This window comes from Gymnodraco acuticeps, unplaced genomic scaffold, assembly GCF_902827175.1.
Source record: "Gymnodraco acuticeps unplaced genomic scaffold, fGymAcu1.1, whole genome shotgun sequence".
In the NCBI taxonomy this organism is placed as follows: Eukaryota; Metazoa; Chordata; class Actinopteri; order Perciformes; family Bathydraconidae; genus Gymnodraco; species Gymnodraco acuticeps.
Genome location: NW_022992041.1, coordinates 345,239 through 371,830, shown reverse-complemented (window position 1 = coordinate 371,830; position 26,592 = coordinate 345,239). Strand labels below are relative to the sequence as shown.

General features: G+C 39.8%; 1 protein-coding gene across 1 annotated transcript in view; it reads right to left on the bottom strand.

Annotated features, from left to right (window-relative positions):
• The window catches only part of prim2 (DNA primase subunit 2), a 29,208-nt gene continuing 2,616 nt past the window's right edge, over positions 1 to 26,592 (bottom strand). The window contains exons 4-14 of the mRNA XM_034201943.1: positions 26,010 to 26,104; positions 25,792 to 25,912; positions 25,138 to 25,233; positions 23,737 to 23,874; positions 19,934 to 20,001; positions 18,497 to 18,569; positions 18,031 to 18,216; positions 4,970 to 5,096; positions 4,661 to 4,743; positions 2,672 to 2,740; positions 1 to 336 (exon numbers count right to left, since the gene is read on the bottom strand). Of these exons, the coding sequence (XP_034057834.1) occupies positions 115 to 336; positions 2,672 to 2,740; positions 4,661 to 4,743; positions 4,970 to 5,096; positions 18,031 to 18,216; positions 18,497 to 18,569; positions 19,934 to 20,001; positions 23,737 to 23,874; positions 25,138 to 25,233; positions 25,792 to 25,912; positions 26,010 to 26,104 (1,278 nt within the window). The 3' untranslated portion in view covers positions 1 to 114. The remainder of the gene's footprint in view (positions 337 to 2,671; positions 2,741 to 4,660; positions 4,744 to 4,969; positions 5,097 to 18,030; positions 18,217 to 18,496; positions 18,570 to 19,933; positions 20,002 to 23,736; positions 23,875 to 25,137; positions 25,234 to 25,791; positions 25,913 to 26,009; positions 26,105 to 26,592) is intronic.

Below are 26,592 nucleotides of genomic sequence, written 5' to 3'. Positions count from 1 at the left end.
GACTGATATGCAACTTTTAATTTTAACATCTCATGTACAGTGACTTTAAACGATTTTACAAAATGAACCCGACCCAACCTTAAGTAATCAAAGGTATACAAAATAAGAAGCAAATCAGGCATCTTGAAAGAAAGAGTCCAGTTCCTCCGTCATCTCGGCCACATCCTGTGTGTTCGCTGCTGCCTCTGGAGCCGCGATGGGTGCTTTGGTGGAGTTTTCCTGAGGCTTTTGTGGCGCATCCGTCTCTCGCTTTATGTCCCTGCCACCGCCCAAAACTTTCTGGCTCTCTATAAAGTACTGGTTGGGGTGATTGAGCGAGAAACTGGCCTCCTCAACCTGCTCAATAAAAAGAAAACAGAGGAGAGAGAGGACAAGAGAACATGAGAATAGCAGTGTGGTTTGTTGCAGGTTGCTAGCATAGCAATTTATTGATTCAATGTTATTGCCTTTTATGAGAGTCATGAAACATCTGCTTATTGGCAACCATGTGGAGTGTTTTGCTAATTTACTAAAAAGCCAATCATTTATTAAAGATGATGAGGACAGCAGGCTTTCTTGGCCAAATTAGCACTCTAATTCAATGAAGAGATGAAATGCCCTTTCAGGAAATAAAATGTCAGAATCACTCATGAGTAGAAACCTATGAATCAATTTACAGATGAAGCTCGAGCACTTTCGAATGATCTTCCTGTGACCTTTTACATCATTTCAAACAATTGTGTAATTGAAATTGATGTTTTCAAAACCATTACATGTGAATTAATGTTATAATTACTGGGGTAGACTTGCACACAACAGCAAATTAGAATAGGAGACATTTCACTCCGCTGCTTCTACCTGTTGCCGTTAGAGACATCGTGGATGTTTGATAGACTTTAGGGCAATAATGTAGGGATTTTACTACTTCCTATAAAACTATTATATTGCATCTGTGCAGCTGAAGCGGGTGCTAATCAATGTGCATAACATAAAACAATACATACTTGTGCTACAGATTTGTAACCAAATTATTAATTGTACACATGATTGCAGAACATAATGTAAATGAATATACATGTTATGGCATTTCTCATTTAAGCCAATAAGCACCAAGATATCCATGTAGGCCATCATTAGAATAGTGTATTCCCCACATATGGTGCCATTATTTGAAGACCTGTGCAACATGCTTCAAATAGTTATACATCATAGTGTGTTTAAACTTTTCTAGGATGTGCCGAGTCTTAGGCTGGAGCCACACGAGGACGATAACGCAAATGGACCGAAATCCTTATCAAAAAAGTCTTCCGTCCACACGCAACAGGCACCAGAAACGTGTTGGTTCACACGAGACTGCTCGAAAGCGCTGGAGACGCTGTAGTACATATGCCGGGCCTGTAAGTGGCGCTGTACTTCTGCCACAAAATACACCAAAAGCAGCGAAGAAGACTTCTGCCGCATGCATGGTTGCCCTTCTGTTTATTCTCCGCGCTGGATTTAGCAGCAGAGGTGGGGTTTCGTCCGTTAAAGTTGAAATCTTCCGGACAAAATTAGAAAAGTGCCGGTCAAAGGTCTTCTTTGTTATTTATTGAGCTTTAAAACAAATGCATAACAACTCTATGTAATAATATAACAATAATACACGGAGGACGGAGCCTCTTTTTCCCTCCCCCTCTCCTGACAGCCCATCAGTATCCGTGGTCTCATGCAGCTGGCTGACCCGACAGTAAAAATAAACATTTATAACTAGTTTAGGTAGTTTGAGAGGTCATTAAAATAGCTAAGGGTGATGATCTAACTTGAAGTGTGTGTTTTGTTCTGCTCCATCACAGCGGGCGGAGCTGCAGGTGAGCATGCAGAGCTGCGTGTCTCCTCTCCTGTCCGATTAGACTTCACTCGCGTTTATGTCCATATCGATCAAATCTAGCTGGAAGCTCCTGCTGGGTGCACTGTCCTGCGAGATACCGGGACCTGGCTCGAAACACTGGGGCTATTGCGTCATCGTTATCAGGAAATGATCGTTATAGGGCGTAGACACGGAGCCGTTTGGCCCCCAGAGCGCTTCGTCCGCAGATCTACCCACCTTGTGAACCGTTATCGTTATCTGCGTTTCCATGTCAGCGTCGTGTGGCTGAACCGTCTATCTGATAGAGAACTGTAGCGGATACGACCGTTATCGTCCTCGTGTGGCTGCAGCCTTAAAGTGAGTTCCTAAAGTGCTCTTGTGAAATGTTCAGAATAAATTACAGCAGTTGAGACAGTGCTGTTTTGTGTGACTCAGCATGTTATATTACTTTAATACTATGGTATTCCACTGATGCACAATGCAACCTTGTATTTTTATTAACCCATCTAACATCTAAACTGTGTACTAACCTCAGTCCTTATGAAGACCTTGTTTTTTTTCTCTATTTACCAAACCCTGCTTTTCTGTGACTGCAAGGGATGATGACTTTAGTTTACCCAAACTAAAACAGATTCAATTATCCACAAGGAGTATCCAAGCGCGACAAAAATGAATCTAAAGTGTTATAATAAACCTATACAAATTAAGTGGCTGTAACTACCAGCTAATGATCGAGGAGATGACAGTTCAGGGTCTCTCCTGAGCCTTCATGCATGACGTGCAAACCCCTGCCTCTGACACAGGTAGCCCCAGTTACTGCCCGCTTCAAAATAAATCTGGACTTACATTGTGTGTCAGCTCAAAGTACTTTTGGCAGGCCAGCTGATAGTGCATCCCTTTAACCAGCTCCAGGATCTGCGGCAGAAAAAGGTAAGAGACGACAGCAGGTTAGGGTTAACCCTTAGATACTCACCGAGTGATTTACAGGATATATTAATGATTAAACGTTGCAGCTCAAAGTGGTTTTAAAAGACATTGAGTCAACTATCTACACAAACATACCTCATCAATTACAAAAACAGCAGTGAAAACATCCTTAGAGACTTTTGGAATGCAGTGAAAACATTACCAGGCTTATTTGGGCTAATTTAAATATTCATGCCATGAGTCAACACTTTGTAGAATACATTATGGCAACGCTCACGGCTTATGGTAAATCTCAACTTTTGGACTTTCTATATTTCTTTCAGATTTTTCTGAAGCTCTGCAGGGTTAACAAGAGAGAATGCAGAAAGACATTTTGAAGCCCAGGCTTTGGCTTGGTCACATAAGAGCTCTCACTTTTCTTGTACTTAAATCACAGTAGTGCCACTGTGACTCTATACTGAGAGTGCCGGCTGAAAAATAAATCCAAGGCCTACTGAGGAATCTGTGTTTTGCTCCTTTATAACTCCCTATATATATATATATATATATATATATATATATATATATATATATATATATATATATCACACATCCAGCATGATGCAGCCACACTAGGGCTGATGTGACTTAGATCAGTGGAGAGCAAAGTCTCTGCCTGATGATGCACTTTATATTATTGGTAAATGGAAAACAGGAACATTTGCAAAAGTGCACAGAAACTGTGATATTTAAAAGCAGCTATGCTATGATTTATCCAGGAGAAAGATATCTTGCTGGTGTGACATTAGGGAGCTTCACTCTGGACTAGAAAGTTCTTAGGAAGTTCAGGTTATTTATTTGTACCCGTAGGTAGATTTGGTTTGCAGTTAAAAGACAAGGTATCCATCGTCACGAGACACGCTTCAAACAACACAGACAAATCGTTAAAAAGTACCCCAGGCTCGAGCACATTAAAAACCACTAGAACAAACATGGACAATCAAATAAATAAATAAATAAATAAATAGCCATTGCTGACACAGCATCTGTGTTATGCTGCTACAACTTGTTCACCCGAGCGGTGGCTGCTGGAACAAAGCTGTTTTTATACGGCTTTGTTCTGCACCTTGGAACTATTAACCCCTCTGCCCGGAGGAACAAGCTGAAACTCACTGTGCAAAGTGTGGGAATCATCCTTAAACATGTCACATGTTGAATCCACAAAACACTGTGAAAATAGTGTGATTATATAATTGATCCATGTGTCTATGTGGAGAGTTGTGACATTTTGTAAAGACATTTATGGATGATTCCTAATCTATTGGTTTCCCTGCCTTAAAGGTAAGAATGGAGAAACCAGCTTGAGTGCGCTAGAATTTGAAAGTATACAAAATCTGCCCCTTCCTTCAGACTTCCTCACAGAGCCCCTCCTCCAACACACACGAACGTGCTCATGACCAATGAGGGCACGAGATAAGTTTGTGCACGAGATGGAAGGCTGACAGGCAGGTAGGCCGTGCCGCGGGCCGGGGCAGATAACTGGTCGTGCTTTTTACAGCGCCACAGCTTCCACAGATGAAATATTTGTATATATTTTTTGTCAAAGCATTTCATATATTCACTGCTATTGGGATGTTAAGAGCATTCCATGGAATATAACAAAAAGTGTTTCTGAAGGGAATTACCTACCCTTTAAGGTTTTATATTAGGTTCCATCTGTACGTCAAAGTTTCAGTTATGCTGGTAAATATAATCTACGGTACATTTCCTGACAGTGCAAATCTGCTGTGTTTGGAAAGGTTTAGTGTAAGGATCATGATAGTAAGGATCATAAAGGTGAGCTTATTTTAGGGAACATATAAAAGATGTTGTGATATAGACCCTGTCCATGTATCTGAGGCCTACTGTAGACAGGACAGCAGCACCCACCTGAATGATCCCGCTGGGAGACACTTTGTAGACCTGAAGCTTCTGCTTCAGCAGCTCTGGGTCGCTGTGACGGAAAGGACATCCTACAAACATGCAATTAAAACATAATAAACAATTCACATAGCACAACACTTGTTTCACTGATGACAGGAACATGTAATACTGAGCATGGGAAAACTATATATTGATCATTTGGTAATGATGATCACAGTCAGGTGTGTCACTAGTCCCAGGGAAATGACTTTAACTAAAGGCTGTCGAGTGGTTTATCACATGGGTAATGGCTTCTCCCGACAGCCATCAACTCACCATGATGGTCGCCTTGGCTGGGTGCGTTTGATAGAATCACCTTCATGCAACTGTAGGGGGTGTAGTCTGTTCGCTTGCCTTCTTTGCCAAACATGTGGCGGACGCTGTAGGCATATGCTTTGTCAAACTACAGAGGGAGGGAGAAGAAGGCAGAGAGGAGGAGAAGGCATTAGTGAGGATGAGAGTGTAAGAGGGACAAGGTTGGGGTGAAAAGAGGCGTTGTCATACATCATGTCAGTTTTGACAGGGTGTTTTCCTCCATGAAATATCGAGCTATTAGAGCGAACCTGCTGTACAGGTGTCTTCAGTGTGGATAGCAGCTGAATTATGGATATCGCAGAATCCCCATCTTTACCTTTGATTGCTTTGCCCCCTGTCGTAAGAGTACTTTGATATGAAAAGTATATAATAAAAATACATGTAGGATCTGCAAATATCATTTTCTAGCATTTACTGCAATGCTAGTTATTTGTCATGTCGCAATTTTTTGTGTGAAAAGCTGAAATGATTAAAAGTATCTCTGCTCCACTATATTTCAAAGGATATAATTAGACATTTCACTCGACTCCCTTAAATTGACAGCTATGTTACTAGTACAAAGGAAGTGTAAAGTTGAGACGCCTTGTGACATTTCAGGTGTCCGTTAGTTGTTAGCGTTTTTATCAGAGACATACTGTTGAGACTTCTTTGGAGTTTAATTCAATTAGAGATACAATTATCAATTATTTCTTACAGTTTAAAAAGAAACTATATGCATCTCAAATCCTCTCCATTCTGTGACTCATTGGAGGTGGGCAGACGTTTTTAAATAGAAATTGCTCCTGTTATACGTACAGAGCTCATGCAACCATTAAAAGCAATGTGCAGCCTCTAAAGCCAAACAGTAAAATACACACAGTGTGCTGAACACAATCACCACGACTGCTCCCATCATAACACATTAATGCTGTAATAAAACCCTTGGACTTGCTAATGTGACAAGCTGCAGTGGCAATTCACAAATCCATAAAATCTTCTGGAAGTGCAATAAATCAAATATTAATTATGTAGAGCTTTGAAGGATTGGAGAGGCCGGTTCCTGATTTAGGACCCCCCCCCCCACTCTATTAAAACAGATCCTGAAACTCCACTGGCACTAAAGTGTGTTTAATATGTATTATGTAAAGTAATTAGGACATAGAAAAAGATCCTATGTGGTATGAAGAAGTTATACCAAGAGTTAGAAATGATAATTTATTAAACTGTAACTTCTTCCAGGTGAGACTGAGGTGGGCTGACTTTTATACTAAAACTTTCTTTACAAGAACTATAAACTAACTTTCTGACATAAGGATTAACCATCGACAGAATATAAATAGTTAGAAAATGCCGTTTGTTCACGACTAGTCCCCTTTTTACTCGTATAGAATGCAGCTCCTCCACACATAAGATATTCTCAGTGCTCCTTTTAATCGCAGACTGTGTTCCTACACTTCAGATAATCCTGGATATACTCTCAGCACAGTTGACCTCCAAAATGAGAGATTTAGAAAAAAACAGAGTCGAGAGTCTAAACACAAGCACAAAAGCTGCATTAACGGCGCGGAGCCACAGCTCTACCCGGGCTCTTCTTGGCTCAGGGGGCTCAGTGGCGGTAACATCCCCCCACACTCTAGGACACATTCACAAAAACCTGCGGCGGTGGAGACAGAGAAAATAGGACACAATCAAAGGGATTACGTACATGTGTGTGTGTGTGTGTGTGTGTGTGTGTGTGTACACTTGGCATGGCTTCTTAGGCTCCACAGTGACTGGTGTGCCTGCAGCTCCAATTCCTCTCATGTGTAATACCATTAAAATACGTCCCGTTTTAAATCTGCGCTACAGGCTGCATCAGAAGCTAAGAACAATAAGAAGGTGAGGGACTGTAACATCCACAAGTGACACAAGCGAAAGGCATTGGAGACAAATTAGAACTGCAAAGTCACTGAGACGAGTCTGCTGCAGACACTACAAGTTACAGTGCGCATCTCAACCAGTAAAAAGCTTAAAATCAATGGAAATATGGGGGCTGCAATGTACTGGTATTGAAAATAACCGTGATATTAAAATATTAAATATTGATCAAGTTAATAATACAATATTATTTTTCCGGAAACAAGGAAATAAACACTTTTATAGGCATAGCGTGATACTTTTTGCCATATATTTTGACAGTCCTATTCTAATTATCTTGTTGTTAGGGAACTACAAAATTTTAAAAAAGCATGGATCATGTAAATAATTAAATGAATCCATGAATAATGACTGGAATCCATGTATCTGCTTCACCTACTGTACTCGCTCGCTCACTGTCACACGGGTACTGGGATAGTTAAACAGGAGAACAGCACTATTCTGCAAGCAACTCACCATCAAAGATAATGACAAAAAGCTTTGGAAGCAGTCCAAATAATGAAACGGTAACCCTACTACAATGTTTTTGTCTTGTACTTTCTACAAGAGGAAACAAATAAATCTCTTCTATATATTTTTATAAACAGGGATGTACTTTTATACGTACTGAAAATACCAGTGATACATAATAACAGTGTACAATTGTATCCACACAATGAGAGGCGTTCATATAAAAGTGTCACCTAAAGAGAATCCTCCATTGTGGAAAAGACCCCAGAGCAAACCAAACCTATGGTGTGAAACACTGTCAGTCGGTGCAAATTAATTAACCTGAAGTTCCATCTGTAAAACAAGCAGTTCAAAAGCCTCCCCTCCCCCGAGACAATATGACACACGGAAATTCAGTTCGAATAGACTCTCCTCCAAATGAATAGGCTAACTTTTGTGGCAAGAGAAATGGATGGATCAAGTCGATTTCATAAATGTCAACTCTTCTTCTAGTCTAATATTACATCGCCTTTTCTCCTGCAGGCCTCCCTCTCGGCATCGCTGCCTCCCATCTTTTTCCTGTGCCAGTCGCATAATAATGAGCCGGCTTCGTGCAGCACGCCACCAAGTGCAGACCCTGACTTAACACATACATCATGGTGAGAGCCGGGATGTGGTCAGCACCATTCTGCCGTGGAACAGGAGCTGGGTCACACTTTCTCTGGGAACTGGTGCAAGGAAGTAGAGCTCGTAATAGTAGCCATGAGGCTCTTACTGCAGGTAGAACTACAACTAGCAATTATTGCAGGGTTGCCAACTTTGGGCACCTGTCTGGAGTGAGATCTTGATATCATGGGTTTAATTACACATATGCGCACGAAATGACTGCTATCGTGTCAGCAGCGGGACCATAGCATATATATATAGGATATATATACAATATATACAAATACACAAAATTAGACACAGACTATAAAGGACACACAGTTTCATTCACTAATGAAAGTCAAACACATGTTTGTTTCCACTGTTTTATTGTGTGCCTGTCGCGATAAGCAATTAATTGACTTATCGTACAATAAATAAAAATGAACTTGATACATTGCCATTTACATGAGGATGTGACTAGCAGTTTGAAAGGATATACTTGAATTATTATTATATATTATCATTATGTCAGTGGTCTAAAATGGTCATACAACGGTGCCGACAATATTATCGGTTATCGCAATAATTTCCGGGAAAATGTATCCAACTAAATTAATTATCGTGAGAGGCCTATACATGAAACACACAGACACAAACAAATCTACAGACTTACTCCAAACTGCCAAACATATTAATGAACACACTCTCCCTCTCATATACTCTTTGACTCTATTTTGGCCTAGTAGAACAATAAGCAGCAGACTTTTACTTTTTTATCATTTCTACTGGATCTGAGATCTGAGCATGCGCAATACGGGTCGGCAGTTGCGAGAGAGTATTTTTATTGGGTAACTTATGGTAGGGCTAACCCATACAGTGGTGGGGCTGAAGTCAGTATTTGCAATGTAATTACATACCCGCTCCCCTTGACAGTGAAACGCCATGCGTGAGGTTTAGATTATTTCCCTGTCTCAATCCAAATTGAACTGTATGAAATAAAAAGGCACATTTGTCTTGTAGTAAATAAAAAGGGCGACCTGGAGCCAATCCTGCAATTTACCCACAGGTGAAAGAGTTGACATGCTGAAAACCCAACCTCTAGGGGGGTCTGGGGGGATTCTTTTGAAATACTAACATAAAATACACATTCTGGTACTCTCTTGAGAAGACAAATAAATAAATCTATTACTACACGACAAAGAAATGAATGCCATTTTAGTTTTGTGTTACTTTGTTCTGAAAGCTGAACCTGCTGCTCCTCACTGAAGAGAGAAGAGAGGAGGCTGTGTGAATTACTTTACATTGTGGATAAGAGTGGATAGCCCCCATTGTTCTGTGTGTCAAAATCAAAGACAACCCACACACCTATCAATCATCAAACCGTGGAGTCTCATTTCATTATGTGTTGATTTCTATCAACACGTAACGTTGTATCGATGTATATAGAGATGTACTACAGCAAAAGTATTCTCCGTCAGGACTTCCTGCAACAACACCACGCCGTTATCTTGATTCTGATTGGCCAGAAGACATTATCAAAGATGTTCTATTGAGAAGACGATCACTACGTGACAACAGTTTTCAAAACCGTTTCTAGTCTTCGGTATTCTTGTTTTTGGGCAGCGTGAGAGCGTGAGATTGAGAGTGAAAGCGTGTGTCACCCTGTTATTGTCATCTATAAATAGTTTGGTCTATAAAAGTCAAGACAAAGAGAAACATTTTCATCCCAGTCTCTCAAAGTCTAAGGTGGTGTCTTTAAATGTCAGTTATAATAGGACCAGAAAAGGGCAGGATGTCTACGTATTAGGTGTGTAACGGTATACGTACCCGTACCGTGACCTAAAAACCGAGGTACGTACCGAACCGAAATGTTTGTGAACCGTTACACCCCTACTACATATTAGAGAAGCTGTCGACAGACTGTTATTCCCTAATTCACAATTCATTGATTATCAAAATCGAGACCTTTTTTTATTAACCAATCTTCAAAGCTGTTAATCAGGAGCTAATATGAGGTATTATGGCAGGCCAGTGTCAGAGAGCACAAAATATGTAATGTCAACAATTAAGTATGTCTAACATAGTTTAATGCAGAGTCAAACCATTTCAAAGGGCTCCAACATTTCAAGATTCAAAGGTTTATTTTCATAACATATACACAACTAGGGTGTATGACAAACTTAGATCGCAGGTTCCTCAACAGAGCATACAAAAATGATTGGTGATATTTTCTTTTCTTTTTTATCTCCTATCAGTAGTGCGCCATTGTAAATTCTATGTATCATTTACCCATGTGTGACGGGGCTCTATTTGTCCGTTCACAACACTGGCCTAGTCGGTTGGGTTAAGCTCCAAAACTTTAATAACAGCAACAAAACAAAAAATAACGAACCAGCACAACTTAAACTAAATAAATAAATGTCCAAATCAAACCGTCCATCACTCAGAGTAAACATGCTCTGGTGTTGCCTTCTCTGCAACCATCTCCTGAACATGTCCCAGCTGTTGCCTTCATTGCAACATTCTTCCTAGTGATCCCTTCCAGGGCCAAACCCCGTCCCTTTTGAGCTCATAGCCCCTCCCACAGGCTTACCGTCAACAGGTGACAACAATTAAACTTCAAACCACATTTCAACATAAAAATCCGACCCAAACATAAAACAGGTTAACCACCTCTTAACATAATCATTTAACAAATTAACAAACACACAATAAATAATAAATTGCGTGGTTCCTTTTTAGGAAGAGAGCAGGAAATGTTTGGTGTGTGTGTGTGTGACTGTGTGTGCGTGTGTCGGCTGTCAGTGGCGGAGTCAGTCACTCTGTGACCCGCTCCGTCACACCATGTCTTAAATGCAGTTATTCATTTCCATAAATAGTAAAAAGCAGAAGGAAACAAAACATTTTAGAGGCAGGGTCCATGAACACAAGAACTGCCGAAGAGTATGACGGTTTTTTCTTTCACAGGTGCATTAATAGATTTCACTTATGCATTCCTTTTTGCATTTTGCTAATTCTTCAAAGGTTTGACAAAAATGATAGGTTCAATGGTTTAATGCAGTGGTTTTCAAACTGTGGGGCGCGACCCCTGGTGGGTCGCGGAGGTACTGAAGGGGGGGCACGGGAAGAAATTGTAAACAAACACTGCTCGAAAATAAATCTACAAAATGGAGAAGTTTTTAACACGGCCATCAGTTATATGAAAAGTGGATGAGCCTAGGACAAGCCTTGCAGCAACTAAGCCCAAAGCAAGAAAGTATGATGAGTCATACATCTCCCTCTGCTTCACATCTAACGTGGTAGGTGGGGAGGAACGACCAGTGTGTCTTCTGTCTCAAAACCTTAGCAGTAGCGAGCATGAACCCAAACAAGATGAAACGTCACTTGGAGACCACACCCCAATGATGTGAACAAGCCCCTCGATTTCTTTCAGAGAAAACTACAAGAATATCGTGATCAGCAGATCTGCTTTGTTAAAACAGCATCCGTCACATCTAAAGCTCAACTTGCCTCGTATAAAGTGGCCTATCATATCGCCCAGTCTAAAAAACCACACACCATCGCTGAGAAGCTCATACTCCCTTGCGCTATAGATATGGTTTCAACTTTAATTGACGAGGCAACTGCCCAAAAACTCAAAGCCATCCCCTTGTCCGACAACACTATTGCTAGACTCATTGATGAAATCTCAGAAGACATGAAAGAGCAGCTTGTTGAGAAAGTAAAAGACGAACACTTTGCGCTCCAGGTAGACGAGGCTACAGACAGTACTGTCTGTTAATTGCGTGTGTCAGATACGTGGATACAGATGAGCTGAGCGAGGATTTGCTATTTTGCAACTATGTCCGAAAGAGAGCAACAGCTGATGAACTGTTCAAAAACAATCGACACTTGTCTGAGTGAAGCCGAAATGAAATGGGAGGACTGTGTGGGGATCTGCACATACGGTGCCCGGGCAGGAACACGGGGAGGGCTACAGGCACTCATCAAACGCGTTGCACCGAGAGCAGTGTGGACGCACTGTATAATACACAGAGGCACTCGCGTCAAAGCAGCTGAGTCCGGAGCTTAATGCAGTTTTGTCCGATGTTATAACCACCGTCAATTACATCAAAACAAGACCACTGAAAGCTCGCCTTTTTTCCGCATTGTGCGAGGGGATGGGCTCCGAGTACACAGCTGTTCTTTTTCACAGCGAGTCCCGATGGCTCTCTCGCGGAAAAGTGCTGTCCAGGGTGTTGGCGCTTAAAGATGAGATCAGAATCTTCTTGGAGGAGGAGGGGAACGATCTTGCCTGCAAGTTTAATGATGAACACTTCCTCATGAAACTGGCCTACCTAAGCGACATGTTTGTGAAGCTAAATGAATTGAATCTGCAGTTGCAGGGCAACAATACACACCTTCCACACCTGGCAGACAAGATACAATCCTTCACACGGAAACTGGACATGTGGGGCAGCAGGAGACTAGAACGTGGGGATATCGACTCATTTGAGAATCTCAAGGCATTCATCGAGACCAATGAGCTGCAGAACACAGCGTTCCCATGTATGAGAGATCACATCTCATGAGAGATCACATCTCAGCCCTGAAAGTCAGCTTCCAGAAATACTTCTCTGTAGATGACAGTGCCAAATACGACTGGATTAGAGATCCATTTGTTGCAACACCACCACGTTCAGCACTGCAGAAGAGGAACAGTACATTGAAATGACTTCAGATTCAACCATGAGGCTGCTGTTCAAATCCAAGACCATGGCTGGGTTTTGGGTTGGAGTGGAGAAGGAGTACCCTCTCATTGGTCAGAGAGCTTTGAGCATACTGCTGCCTTTTGCAATATCCTACTTGTGTGAGACAGGCTTTTCTGATGAAATCTGAACATTGAGAATGAACTGAGAGTGGCAGTCTCAAAACAACAGCCCCGGTTTGAGAAGATCTGCGAGGGAAAGCAAGCACACACAAGTCATTGATAGGCTATGTGTGGAATAGGAATTGTATAGTGATGTGATCGTTTGCAACCTGCAGTAGAAATAGTAGTTCAGTGTTCATTCATAGAAATTTGAATTTAAAAATCTATTTTTCACTTTTGTTCATGTGTAATCCATAATAAAATATAAAATGATAGTTGGATCTTTGCATCTTATTAGCAAAGAAAATGTAATGTTTTTACAACAATATACAATTAATCCTACCAATATAGATGGGAACCGGGTTGGGGGGTCCTGAACATATTTCCAATACCCAAGATTTTCGAACAGCTCAAAAGATGAAAGACTGTATCTTGAGCATCAGAGTCCGCTTTAGAAGTATTTGATGTTTTTTCTTTACAACTGAAACTGTGGCACCAGCATGAAATAGGAGCTCAAGATCTTCTCAAAATATGCCAGGACACTTCCTCTGTCTGATTCAACACATGTCCTAATTCTTATTCTATTATATTTATAAAAGCAGCTCACATGGCTGATTTAAATGGTTTGATATCTACCCGTCAGTACTCCATGTAGATAACAGTGAGATGGACGTGTATTTTACAAATACAGCAATCATAAACATATTTAAAGAAGCATCAATAAAACTAAATATTTGATGACTAGCCGAGCTTATGTTGTTTCAATAAAGCACATTAAGACGAATGCCATGATGGGATTTTATTTAAATAAGAGCACAGGTATTTTGTCATGCCGAGCAAGTGATGCTGGTAGTAACAAATAAAAACATGACTAAACCCCCCCACTGTATTTAGGAAACCTTTGAGGGTTAATAATCAAAGTTATGGCTACACCGAATGATTTGTATTGGTCTAAAAAGTGTTACAAAACAATGCCTTAACGCTTAAAGGATTATCAAAATAGTAGCAGATTCAATTTAATAATCGTTTCAGCTCGACTCTGGATCCTTAGATTGTGACTCCAAGGGGATTTTTATTTTACATTTAAATCGTTTTTATTTCTCTAACCATGGCACAGAATAAAGTTCAGTCACTTGGAAGTTAATTTGCATGGTTCAAGCACTTTAGAGTGCATCTTGTAAAAGACATAATATCTCAACAGGGGATTCCTAAGTGGCTGTGTCGGGGGGGGAGCATTGAGAAATGTGAATGTATTCTATACAACTAGCGCGATTATCTATTAAACATGCAGTTCTAAGATACGGAAAAATAAGAAAAAATATAGTAAAATAAAAAATAAAATAAAGCAGCATTTACATCCATTCTATTTCAATGTAAATACGGCTTTATTTTATCGTTTTATGTTACTATAGTGTTGTTAAAATAGTCTGTGTTTTTTTAATTATTGTTTTACTTTTATGTATGCACCACGACACCTAGTCAAATTCCTTGTGCGTGTCAACCTACCTGGTAATAAACCCGTTTGAGTTATCTTTTTGAGCTTGTCGAGCACATGGTGCAGAAGTTTGACCTTATAAATGTCAATGAATATTGAATTGACTAAATCAGACACGATGTTAAACAACATATCTACAGGTATCTAATAGATCAGAATCAGGAATATACAAACCCCAATGCTGTTGATAGTTAACAAAACAATATGAGAACTATTACATTGTTAAATCACTATTAACTTGAATTCACATAAAGAGTCTTGGTTCCGCTCATGCCGAACACATGTTGTGTTTAACTGTCGTCTACTAAGAGACATTATATCTGAACCCTCTAGTCTTCATTGGCCTCCACACAGTACTGTGCTCAAATAATGAGACCAGTGAACTTCCTTTTAAGCCATGCAGCTTTGATGGGGCCACTTCATCTTGAATGAAGCAGCAGCACCCATTTAAGTGTTGAGCAGCACTCCAGCACTCAGACAGGGCTCGACATTATAAATGGCCCGGAAGCACTATTTAGACACCCCGGGCCAGCATAACGTACTTTGCACTTGCCCGCTCGGGCCACTAAAAATATTGCTTTAAAAAAAAAAGTCCTGTGGTATTGGTATTTTGACTAGCAATTTAGTTAAATTATTTCGTTTATCAACGCTACAACATAGCGTTCCGTGAGTCGGTTATCGTTGTTGGGGGAAAAGCAAACAGCTGTTTGCTGCGGAGCACAGCGCGAGCAGGCTCCCGTGAGCGGGAGCGCGCTCCACAGACTATCGCGCCACCTAACCATTTGCCAAAATGTTTTTAATACCAGCGGTAGCCGGGCAAAAAACAATCTTCAAATAAAAGAAAGTCACCGGAGGAGTTAAAGGAGAGTGACAGGGAGCATGAGAAGAAGAGTTGTTGTAAACGAACAACTGAAAAAGTTTCTAACTGATCATAATATTCTTAACGAGTCTCAGTCAGGCTTCAGATCAGGCCATAGTACTACTTCAGCGGCTATGCTAGTCTCAAATGACATAATTGAAGCACTAGACAAGAAAAAACACTGTGCAGCATTGTTTGTTGATCTGTCTAATGCTTTTGATTCTGTGGATCATGGATTGCTACTGCAGAGGCTTGGCTGCATAGGTCTTGGCAAAATGGCTTTGAGCTGGTTTAAAAACTATCTATCTGAAAGTACTCAGTGTGTCTCAGTAGAAGATTATACCTCAGCTGCACTTACTGTAAACAAAGGTGTTCCACAAGGTTCTATTTTGGCCCCCGTCTTATTCTCCATCTTTATAAATGAACTAGGAAATGGGATAAACCCAGCACGGTTTCATTTATACGCCGATGATACAGTTGTTTACACAGTGGCTTCCGCTTTAACTCAGGCCATAGAGCTTCTACAGGATGCTTTTAATACACTGCAACACTCCTTGCTAAGGCTAAGACTGGTCCTTAATGCAAAAAAGACCAAGTACATGAACTTCTCTCGCTCTCGAGCTAATACAGCTGTCCCTCCGATTCTGTCACTGGAAGGGACATGCCTTGACAAAGTAGCATCCTACAAATATCTGGGCATATGGATTGATGAAAAGATGGCCTTTGATGTTCATATTGGGAACCTACTGAGAAAACTTAGACCTAAACTGGGCTTTTTCTTCCGTTTAAAGAAATGTTTCCCGTCTGAAGCCAGGAAGAGAATTGTGCAGAGTTCCTTTCTGTCTGTATTAGACTATGGCGATGTGATCTATATGCATGCTCCTTCCTCCCTGCTTAAAAAGCTGGATTCTGCGTACCATACTGCTATACGTTTTGTAACGGGTGCAGGCTGTCGCACCCACCACTGCACTTTGTATCAGTCCCTAGGATGGTCCTCTCTGTACCAAAGAAGACAATCACACATGTTGATTTGTATCCTTAAGTCATTGCTAGGTAAGCTGCCCTTATATATCTCCAGACTTCTGTCCTTTTATACTTGCTTTTTTAATACCAGACGAGCAGCAAATGGGATGCTTTTAAATGTTCCTTTGATGCAGTCAGAGCTTGGTAAAGCTGCATTCTCCCACTATGCTCCCTTTTTATGGAATACGCTGCAAGTAAAACTTTGTCTCGAGGCACTTCCTACTGTAAATGCTTTTAAAGGTATGCTACGATTAGCCCTTCATGAAACATGTAACTGTTTTACCTGATGCTATTGCTGATGTGATTATGCTTCTTGCCACTGCACAAATGGCCTTCTGTATTTATATTTGAATTGTATGTTTTTTGTTTAATGCCCTTGTTTTATGTTGAAACTTGTTGTGTGCCGTGTTGGTCAGGACTCCCTGGAAGAAGAGATCTTGTATCTCAATGGGACATTCCTGGATAAATAAAGGATAAATAAAAAAATAAAAAGAGGGAGAGAAAGTTTCAGCCAGCTTGATCGATGGTTCTAGTGGTGCAGTGCCGCGTCGTAAAACCCTTTTATAATCTATCGATTAGATTTATGATTCGAAAATTATAAAAGTAGGGTAGACATGTGGAGATTATCCGGCTGAACAAAACGTGCATTTATCAAACAGGTTTATTTTCCACAGACCTTATTTCCAGCTATTTTCCAAAACCCTGTGGAGAAGTCCCATTGCTTTTTGTGGAGGGAACCAGCAGCTTACTTCCTGGTTTTAGGACGAGTTACTGCACCTCTCAATATGATGGCAATATGAACAAGGTCTTCTGTCGGCTCTGTACATCAATGCCGACCTATGCTGACAAGTAAGTGAAGAGTAGACAATATAAAGGTATTGGCTATAGGGAAATGTCCCAGCAGTTTAGGATAATGAAGGATCTTATCTAATCTATAGCCATTACATGTCTAACTCCTAATGACAGGAAGGCAGAAAGTGTATTATACAAATAATAATAATAAAAATTTTTTAACAATGACCACAATATCATTATTTTAATAAACCAAATATGAACAATTGAGGAAAATTAGGAAGAACTGATTATTCAAATGTTGTAGTACAAGTAGTAATGTAGTTAGTGCATAAATTAGGCTACTATTGCAACAAATGTGTTAATTTTCTTCATTATTAGTCGATTTTTTTTTGGTGGACGAATGCTCCGGGCCAGTGGTTACAATGGTGGGGCCAGTGATAATACAATTCCACCGGCCCGGAGGGCCAGTGGAATTGTCCACTGATCCCAACTGTCCACTGATCTGGGGTTCAACTAAAACCCTGTCTGGGTCATTTTATCAGGTGACGTTTAGAAGAGCCTTTTTTTGTCTTGTTTTGAAAAGAATTATGGACAAGTATATAATCTGTAACAAACTCAAAAAACGTTGGCATTTGCCCTTGTCACTGAATTATTGCATCATTGTCCTTCATTTCTTTATAATCTTACATGTAGTTAACACCTAAACATAGCCTTTGACATAGTTATGTCACTTTTCAAAATAGGTCTCTCTTCTTCCTCTGTAACTGGGTTCTGGGTTGCAGTAAGGCATTGCTAAGCAAGAATATTATGTAATAAATATCTGCCAAATCATATTTAGGAGAAAGCCGATTGATGTGTCTATCTCCCCAAGCTGACTTCACGACACTCCGCCATGGGAAAACAGGGAGCTGCACTTGTCTCTTAGCTAGATTAAGCATTCGAATTAGCCTGATGTGGTTTGAAAGTGTCTCTGTTAAGATAATGGTGAACACAACACACATGTTTACAAGTTTGGTTTTCAACCTTACCTTGTCTGCATCCACTTTTCCTTTGATGAACTCTGACCTCCAGAACTGCAGGGCTTGCTCCAGGGAGAGGCCGATGCCTTTGAGGAAGAGGCCGTACTGCATGCGGCCTCCATGACGAAGGTGGTGGTTCTCTCTGAGGCTCTGGTGGACCTGCCTCATGCAGAGCGGGAAGGACTTTCCTGATAGCTGGGCGCAGAAAACATAACATACAAATATTAAGATAATTTCATCTGTACCTGTAAACATATATTATTCTAGTTGTTTAATTTACTCCATGGGAGGAGCAACATATTACACATGTGAATTTAAAAGCTTGAACTAAAAATACACTTCTATTCTATTCTAGCTCTGGACTAACAGAAATACTGTACACACTTCACCCCCCCCCCCTTTATCACCTTGCATTCCCAGGCAAAAGGGCACCTTGAACCTGACATTTCAAGAATAGATGGTCAATGTAACTTACTGAATCAATTTGTTCCAAGGAGATTTTCCCTACGTTCTTCTGGATGCTGTAATCCTGTCCCACATAGGCATGACTAAAAGAAGAAAAAACATATTTACTGTGACAAATAAGCAACGTATATAACAGTAACAATTTGAAAAGCAATCAGGGCTTCTATGAAATCGGATTATATTTGTTTCCAAAATGCAATCAGCAACTACAGACTGGATATTAAAGACTGGAAACAATCATTACAAAAAAGGAAATAAACACATCCCCTGGGACACCCTGCGAAACAAATAAATAAACTGCTATCGTTAAATTCTTAAGTCGATGACTTTGGCAACCCATTGAGTTGCGTATGGCAGCGCTTTACTTCTCATTGTGTTCCCCCCCCCCACCTCACAGATTAGTGGCTTGCCTCCTAATCTCAGCAGCCTACCCCCTAATCCCCATCAACAATCGGGCAACATGACTTCTTCCACCCTTATAATCATGTTCTTACTTTCATCTAAAGTGAGATAAACCCCCTCACTGTGTTGTGAGCCGCTGTTCTTCTCTATTGAAGCTGAAATGAAGGCTGCTGCTATTAAGCCCTTTTTCATATAAACTTGTGTGCTGATTCACATTAACTTAGTTCCAATGGTAAACATGCACACACTGTCACTTTATCCTGACAGTGGTGCATGAGACAGATTATTTTATAGATTTGTAAAGTTTATTTTTTGTATATTTAGTTCAACTGTTTTCAACATGGAAGCTGGGTCAGACTTTCTCCTTTTACAGCTCAAAAGGTTCACTAAATGATGTTTAGGACAACGCTTCAGATTAGAAATAGTCAAAGCAGTTACAGAATCTTGATTTATTTTTGATAAGCTTAGTTTGACAGTTTGATTGGAGTCCACAAGCAGTGATTGACACTGCGTTAGACTCCCCTACTCTGATTGGTGGTTTCCCTGGAAGCTGATTTACTCACAGATAATCCATCTCATGCTCTGCTGTCAGAATAAAGTGACGTTTTAACAAATAGGAAAGAAAGTTATTATTTATGAAAATAGCAACCTATATCTTTAGGGCATCTCCAGGGGGTTAGAAAGCAATTAGCAGTTTTAGAATCTAAAAGGAGGCCTTGTTCATTTCTGTCAGTACTATTGGACATCTATGATCAACATACGATGTTTTGGAACAGTATAAGACTGAAACGACAGCCCCCATCGGCCAATTCTGCATATTCTTAATCACCTCAAAACAGAGTCATTCAACAGTACGGATCGTTAATGCTGCACACGTAGCCTAGGACCACAAGTTCCCCCGGACTTCTCCACTGGGACAGATTGGGTTTACTCAGACCAAGACTCCAAAACGATCTCTGGTGCCAAAGATCAATCGTGCTAAATGTCTTTTTCACCGGAGCCCTGGCAAAGTGGCAGCGAAGTTATTAATCCCGCTGCTGCTTACCTGAGGTGGTTGAGGAGCGGTTGGAGCCGTTCATCAGAATGCACTGCTGGTAGCGAGCGGGCTGTCAGCTGCAGATCAGATGGACACCATGTTAGCAATGGTAAATAGTGTTGGTCAAAGGACTAGAAGAAGCTAAGATTGCATTTTAAAAAGGCACATTTGTTGTACTACACATAACAGTCATTAAAATACAAGGCCACAGCTTAGTGACCCCAGCTATTTGAAGTAAACTGCATCACAGTTAGTGAACGTTTCACTGCTTTACACCCATCCCTTCAAACAACCAACACATTCTGCCTCAGTCTGAACACGTAGTTCAGCTTGTTGGGAACTTTCTCAGTTGAAAGTCTGACCCTATGCACATCCCTCAAAAACAAAAAGCTGCACTTTGTCTAAATGCTTTATAGACATGACTCACGCCCAAGCAAAAGTGCAGTGTAATCTTTCGAAAAAACTGCCTTGATACACTTTAATATAACCCATTTCTGTTATTTCTGTAGAAACAAACATCCAACCAACAATTAGAGTCAAATGTAGAAACAGCTTTCAACTTTATGCCTTTGAAATGGCACATATTTCCACATTGGGTCCTTCTTGTCCCCAGTGGAAGAGAATTACTATTAGTACTAACACAGAAACAATCATACCAAACAGTCACAATGGCACCGTTACAAGAGAAAGAGCTTTTGGGAGCGCTATTCCATTCCAGCAGTTAGTGGTCCGGATAATTACCAGAAAATGGGAGAATGGCGGGACTGGACTGAATTGCCCTTTTATTCGTTTTTCCTTTTGTCATTTAGAGAAAATGGTTCTTCCTGTCCCACGATGGAGGATAAGTGCTAAAGCAAATCAAGTACATGTTGCCCACTACGCCAACATTAGTACAGGCAATGATTTTCTACACTTAATCTAGTGTCCAGTCTTGATTTGAAAATCACTTTTTGATATCACTATTGTGTGAATATGTTACGCATATTCCAGTTTGAGTGCTTCAATTTGAGTTGAGTGCACTCTTTGTCATGAACACAGAAATGACACGTTAAGGCACTGATTGAAGGTGACAACACAGTTAATTACAAGTTTGTGAACAAAACACCACAATCACCAAACATAAATGGACCTTTGTTCAAACTGCCAAATCATTTTCTATGAACAAAACAATGAACCCCCGGTTTTGAAGTGGAATCAAACGGCTGCTTTCAAAAGGCATTGCAATAGGAGGCTCTTATGACTCTACACTTTAGTTGGAAACTCAAAATATCACATGTTTTGTCAACCAGAGCGAAATAGTTCCATCTAAGGTTTAAGCTATGATAAGCTTAGATTGTGTGTTTTTAGCAATATTAGGACACAATATTGCTATACTCATATTGATCCCATAATTTCCAGACTATACAATATAAATGTAACGTAATGAATAAAGCATTCTCCACAGACATATATTTACTTTAGATTTCCTATTCTGATATTGAAGAGCACATGGTTCAGATTGAGGAAAATATCCTCTCTTTGTCGCCCGTTTGCATCACAATTACTGTATATTACACAAACAATATGATTACTTCAGTATAGTATTCACATATATTTTTCGCTGATAACACATACAATGTACATAATTGTATGTAGATTAAAACATTGAGATTCCAATCAGAACAGTGAGGATTTTCTGTTCTTTATTGTTGCATATTTTATATCTGTGACTTCTATTCGCCTGCATTTCAGATTGCTTGCACCTCATTAATAGGGAAGTTTTTTTCCTAAACTCTGAACAGCAGGGCGGCTGCCTATGGTTGTTGAGCGTGCTTCTGCCTGTTCCCTAGTCATTAGCCCTCACAACGATTTAAGTGAACTGGTTGTCTCCTCACATGTATTATAAAAATGCCTCTGGACCCTAAAATACCATGTTCAATGTCCCTCGGGGCGTTCAATGCATCGCACAAGAATGCTGAAATTGTGCCTTCATAGAACTACTTCCACAGCCTTTAAAAAACCATGCCCTTAAGGATAATGAGTACTTTTATACTAGCTGTCGTCACTGTTCCCTCCAGACATTTTCTGTCATGTGCGCATACTTATTCCCCCTTCAACCCTGCGCTTCTCCTTTTTCCCACAGGGCACTGAAGGGAACAGCCATAGCAGCAATTTAACAATTTGCCTTATGGAACCAACTTACCGTATACAAAATGTATTTACATAAAGTACATGTAGAGGGTGCATTAGGGCTGCACGATATTGGAAAAAACTGACATTGCGATATTTTCCCCCCTGCGATATATATTGCGTTTTTTTTAACTATATTTAACCGGATGAAGGTATTGTCCTCTTGTGCCTCGCTCATTTGTTTTGATGGTCTGCAAACTAGCGGAGCCTGCTGTGATCTGATCAAGAATGATTGTGATTGGTGGTTTGCTGTGCATGCAGAGCCTGCATGTCACTCACTCAAGTACCCCTGACATGAGAGCCGCGCAAGTTTTCCTTTTGTAGCAAGCAGCAAAATAATTGTAACATGACGTGTTTGAGTTAATGTACCTACTTAAGCACTGAGCGTGTTTTTCAGGTCTCAGGCTCGAAAATGACATTCCCAGAACAAATGACCATATCTTCCCTTCTAAAAGGGTTAAATTAATAATCTTTTCTCTCAAAGTAATGATAAACCTGTGAGTTGGATGTAGAAAAGTCAGAATCAATATAGATGTTTTTTATTTTAAAGAAAATTCAGATTGAACATGGTAAAAAACTGTAAATTATAGTGTCTGTCCAAAAATAATTTTTTACTTATAGTGAAGACTAACCTTGGATGATGGTAAGGTAAACTAAAAGCTTTAGGAATACAAAGTAAAACATATAATAAGTACCCTGTATCAAGATTGATGCAAAACAAGTGATATTTGACCTTTTTAGAGAGATTTAGCAACAAAAAAAAACACTTCTGGGGTCATTTGGGTGGATTTTCCATATCTCTGGCCCCCCTTGGTCGATTTTGACGAATGAAATCTCTTTATAACCGCTAGAGCCAATGGAATCGAGGGGAAGTTCTACACACACCAACACATGAACAAATAAAGAGTGAGAGTGACGCGTAGCCAAAACCGGAAGCTGCATACACTCTGGTGGCTACCATTAGCAGCTAACTTTTGTGCTCCGATTTTTACATAAAAATGAAATTATGGATTATAAACAATTGCTTCAAAGCCACAGATACATTATTATCCTATGGATCAACCGATTCAGCCGCGTTTTTTCTCGTTTTAATGCCATTGAACACGTCTTTTGATCAGATTGACAGCTACGGTGAGACGATCTCCTAGAAGCTTCGTAAAGGTACGTGTTGTGATGTCTGTGTTTGCTTCCCCTGTCGCGAGATCGGATCGCTTAGTGATGATACTATACTTAAATAATCTGTGGAGTCTCAGCTTTAATCGGATATATTGTATGTGAAGTTTCGATAAGTAATAAGGGTATCTTTATTTAGAATTCTGTGCTAAAGTGCGTTAGCATTTAAAAAAAGAAATGAATAAAACCGCACGTCCCTGCGGTGTGAATATCGCGCATGCGCATATCGCGGTTATCGCCATGACACGATATATCGTTCAGCCCTAGGGTGCATAATTAACATAAACACAATACAATGCAAAGTGTAGCTGTTAAAGTCAGGAAGGTGTATCTATCCATCTGAAAGCCCCCCATACAGTGTGTGTCGATACGTAAATGTGACAGGGTGAATGTTCACACATTTCCCTTTGAATTTTCTGTAAGGTTGTTATTAATTCTCTCTAAAACAGTGAAGCGCTGCAAATACTTACTGCGAGAGCTTTAGAAAGCCTGGTGCGGAAATCGTTCAGAACAATGGTGACGATCTCCTGGTGGGGGATGTACACGTAGCCGGCTTTGAGGTACACTTTCCTCGATCGCACTAGATCCAGGGCGTCTTGAAATGGAACCTTTAAAATAAATTGGTAAATATTCAGAATTATGAATGGATTCAATGGATATTAATATTCAGTTTGCATAAAATACGTGTCAGGATTCTGGGGCAATCCATTTTGCCCTTCATCATTTGGATGCATTACATCGATATGCACTTACAGAGAGTCTGATGATTAACATGCGCTCAACGAATAATACTCTTAGCAAAAGCCTTAAATGTAAAGTCAAGTAGGAGGCCATGACACTTTCCCCATTGCTCTCACTTTGTGAACTTACATCTGTAGACTTAAATCCATTCAAATGTGAAAGGATTTTAAGGGGATCTTCTAGCAGTCAATTGTTTTTAGTTTTCGCTCCAATGTGAACATTAAGACATTTGACAAAATAATGTCCACATTTTTTTTGGGCAAAAAAAAAAAATCAAGACTCCGGTGCTTATTTCTACATTTGAGAGAATAGGGATTTAAACCAATATTTGGCATTTATAGTTCATATAATAAGATGGTCTTTCTCCTCCTGACAAAATATTACCTAAAAGATGGGGAAGCTTCAATAAATCAGCGTTTTATTCCATGTGAATTCCTAAAATCAGACTCGGAAGTAAACTGCTAGACTGGTACTCTTGGCCAAGTTAGGATTACACAATGTGGGTGAAACTAAAGACAGATATGTCAAAGTAGAACATTAGACAAAAGGCAGAAGTCACTACAATCCAAATCCTAAACTGAGGATTAGAAACACTTCATTTCTTGCCAATAGGGTATATGTTTGTCTTGAAACTTGAAACTTGACACTGCGGGTCAGTGTAATAAGTGCAATCTCACAGTCTATTGCGATGGGTTCATTGCACAATTTGACATCTAGCAAAAGCATCCTATTGTGCAGACCTAATCAGAAGCATCTCTTCTTAAGCCTTTCCAAACTGTGAAAAGCTACTTTAACCAGTTAGTCATGTAAGAATTACTCAAGCTTTTGAAAGTAAATGTAAGAATCACTTTCAATATAATTACAGTGGGGTGGTTAATTTATTACAGAATGACATCATCTGGCTGTCTGTTGATTTATCAATGTTAAAACTGTAATTTCTTTATTAAAAGTCTGTCATATAGAATATCATGAACGGAGTTAACGGTGCTAAATCAATATTACTTGCTTCTTTATCCACCGGTGAGAACTGAAGGAATATAAATGGCAGAATATTATTGTATAAAGCTTTATAGAGGCATAAGCACATGATATGGTAGTGGTGTCCATGGAGAGAGGGATGAGTAACTCACTTTGTAGAAGTCTTGATCCTCCACAGTAATTCCACTGACAGCGTAACTGGAGTTGACCAGTTTATCATGCAGAGCCTTCTTCTCCTCGACACTAATCTGAAAGGTTATTGATGAGAATGATGAATTTCAGCGGAGAGCGGCACACGCACAACTATGGCAGTGTTAATACATTGAAGGCTTGTGGAAACGGAACACCATTCATCAGACCAAGTTGCCTTTTTCGTCCTGGCATGACACATTATGTGTTGATAAATTATTTAATACTTTTCCCCCCCATTTTTCCATTAAGTATTAACCTTCATTTTATGAAAACAGTGCTTTCCTCAAGAGGAGAGAAAGACACACTTAAAACTCAGAGAGAAACTAAACACATTAGAGTAAGGTTAGAAAGGTGCGACTGTTAAAATTAGCATTTATGTACATTTATCACCTATGAAATATTTGGTCACAAATACATATTTCACCAAAAACTAAAGTGAAGAAAAAACACAAAACCCGTATTCAAGGAAAACCCTTAACACTAATGGTTTCTCTACAGTGATCAAACAGCACCATCTAGTGACCGTTTTTATAAACCCTTTGAGTTACAGAATGTATCTACATAAAAGGTAAAAGAAATAGGCTTTCAAAATATTTAAATGGCGAGAAATGTACCGTGTCATACTGCAGATTATTTCTGTGAAGAAATTCAAGCTTTTGTTTTGGATACAGGGCATTGAAGCGGTAGCGGAAAAGATCAACTTCCTGTTGTATAAACCAGCGTCTCAGATCCTCCCTTTACAATACAATGAAGACAAACATGTATCAGTTGCATAACATTTTAAAATCACATTTTATTCACAACAAATATTTAACAGAAAGTACAGACTTACGTTTGGCAGTAGGCCAGTCTGAGGATGAAGTGGGAGATATGGTCCTTTCTGCGTTTCTCTTGTTCAGTTGGTCCACTCTGAGGTTTTCTGTCATCCTGAATGGGTTGAATGAGGAAAAGCATGATTGTCGACATTTATATTTTCAGAAATTACTTCTTAATAACTTTTGTTGTCTTGTTGGGTATACTTTTAGTTGTGAGGTAATATCAAAATGACAGAGTAATTGTTTTTACAGTCATGTCTACAATACCTGAAAGCCACCTTCCATTCATTAAGGCTATATTCAGTCACAATAGTTTGGAAAGTAAGAAACCTTTTTTATGCCCAACTCTTATTTCTCTGTAATCATCATGTATGTTTGTTTTTGATGTCAATCAAGTGCACAATTATGAAATCATTTGATGGTCTTAAAATTCTAAGTCAAGTTGACCCTGTTTGTAGCTGTATAGTCTTTATGAGTCTACCCGACAGATACAGCAGGTTCATCTACAACTTGTGGTCATTTTGGACACTGCAGATTGTTGAGCTGTTGTGAAGTGTATTACATATCTTGGACAGGTATTTTAATCATTTGATCCAGCCC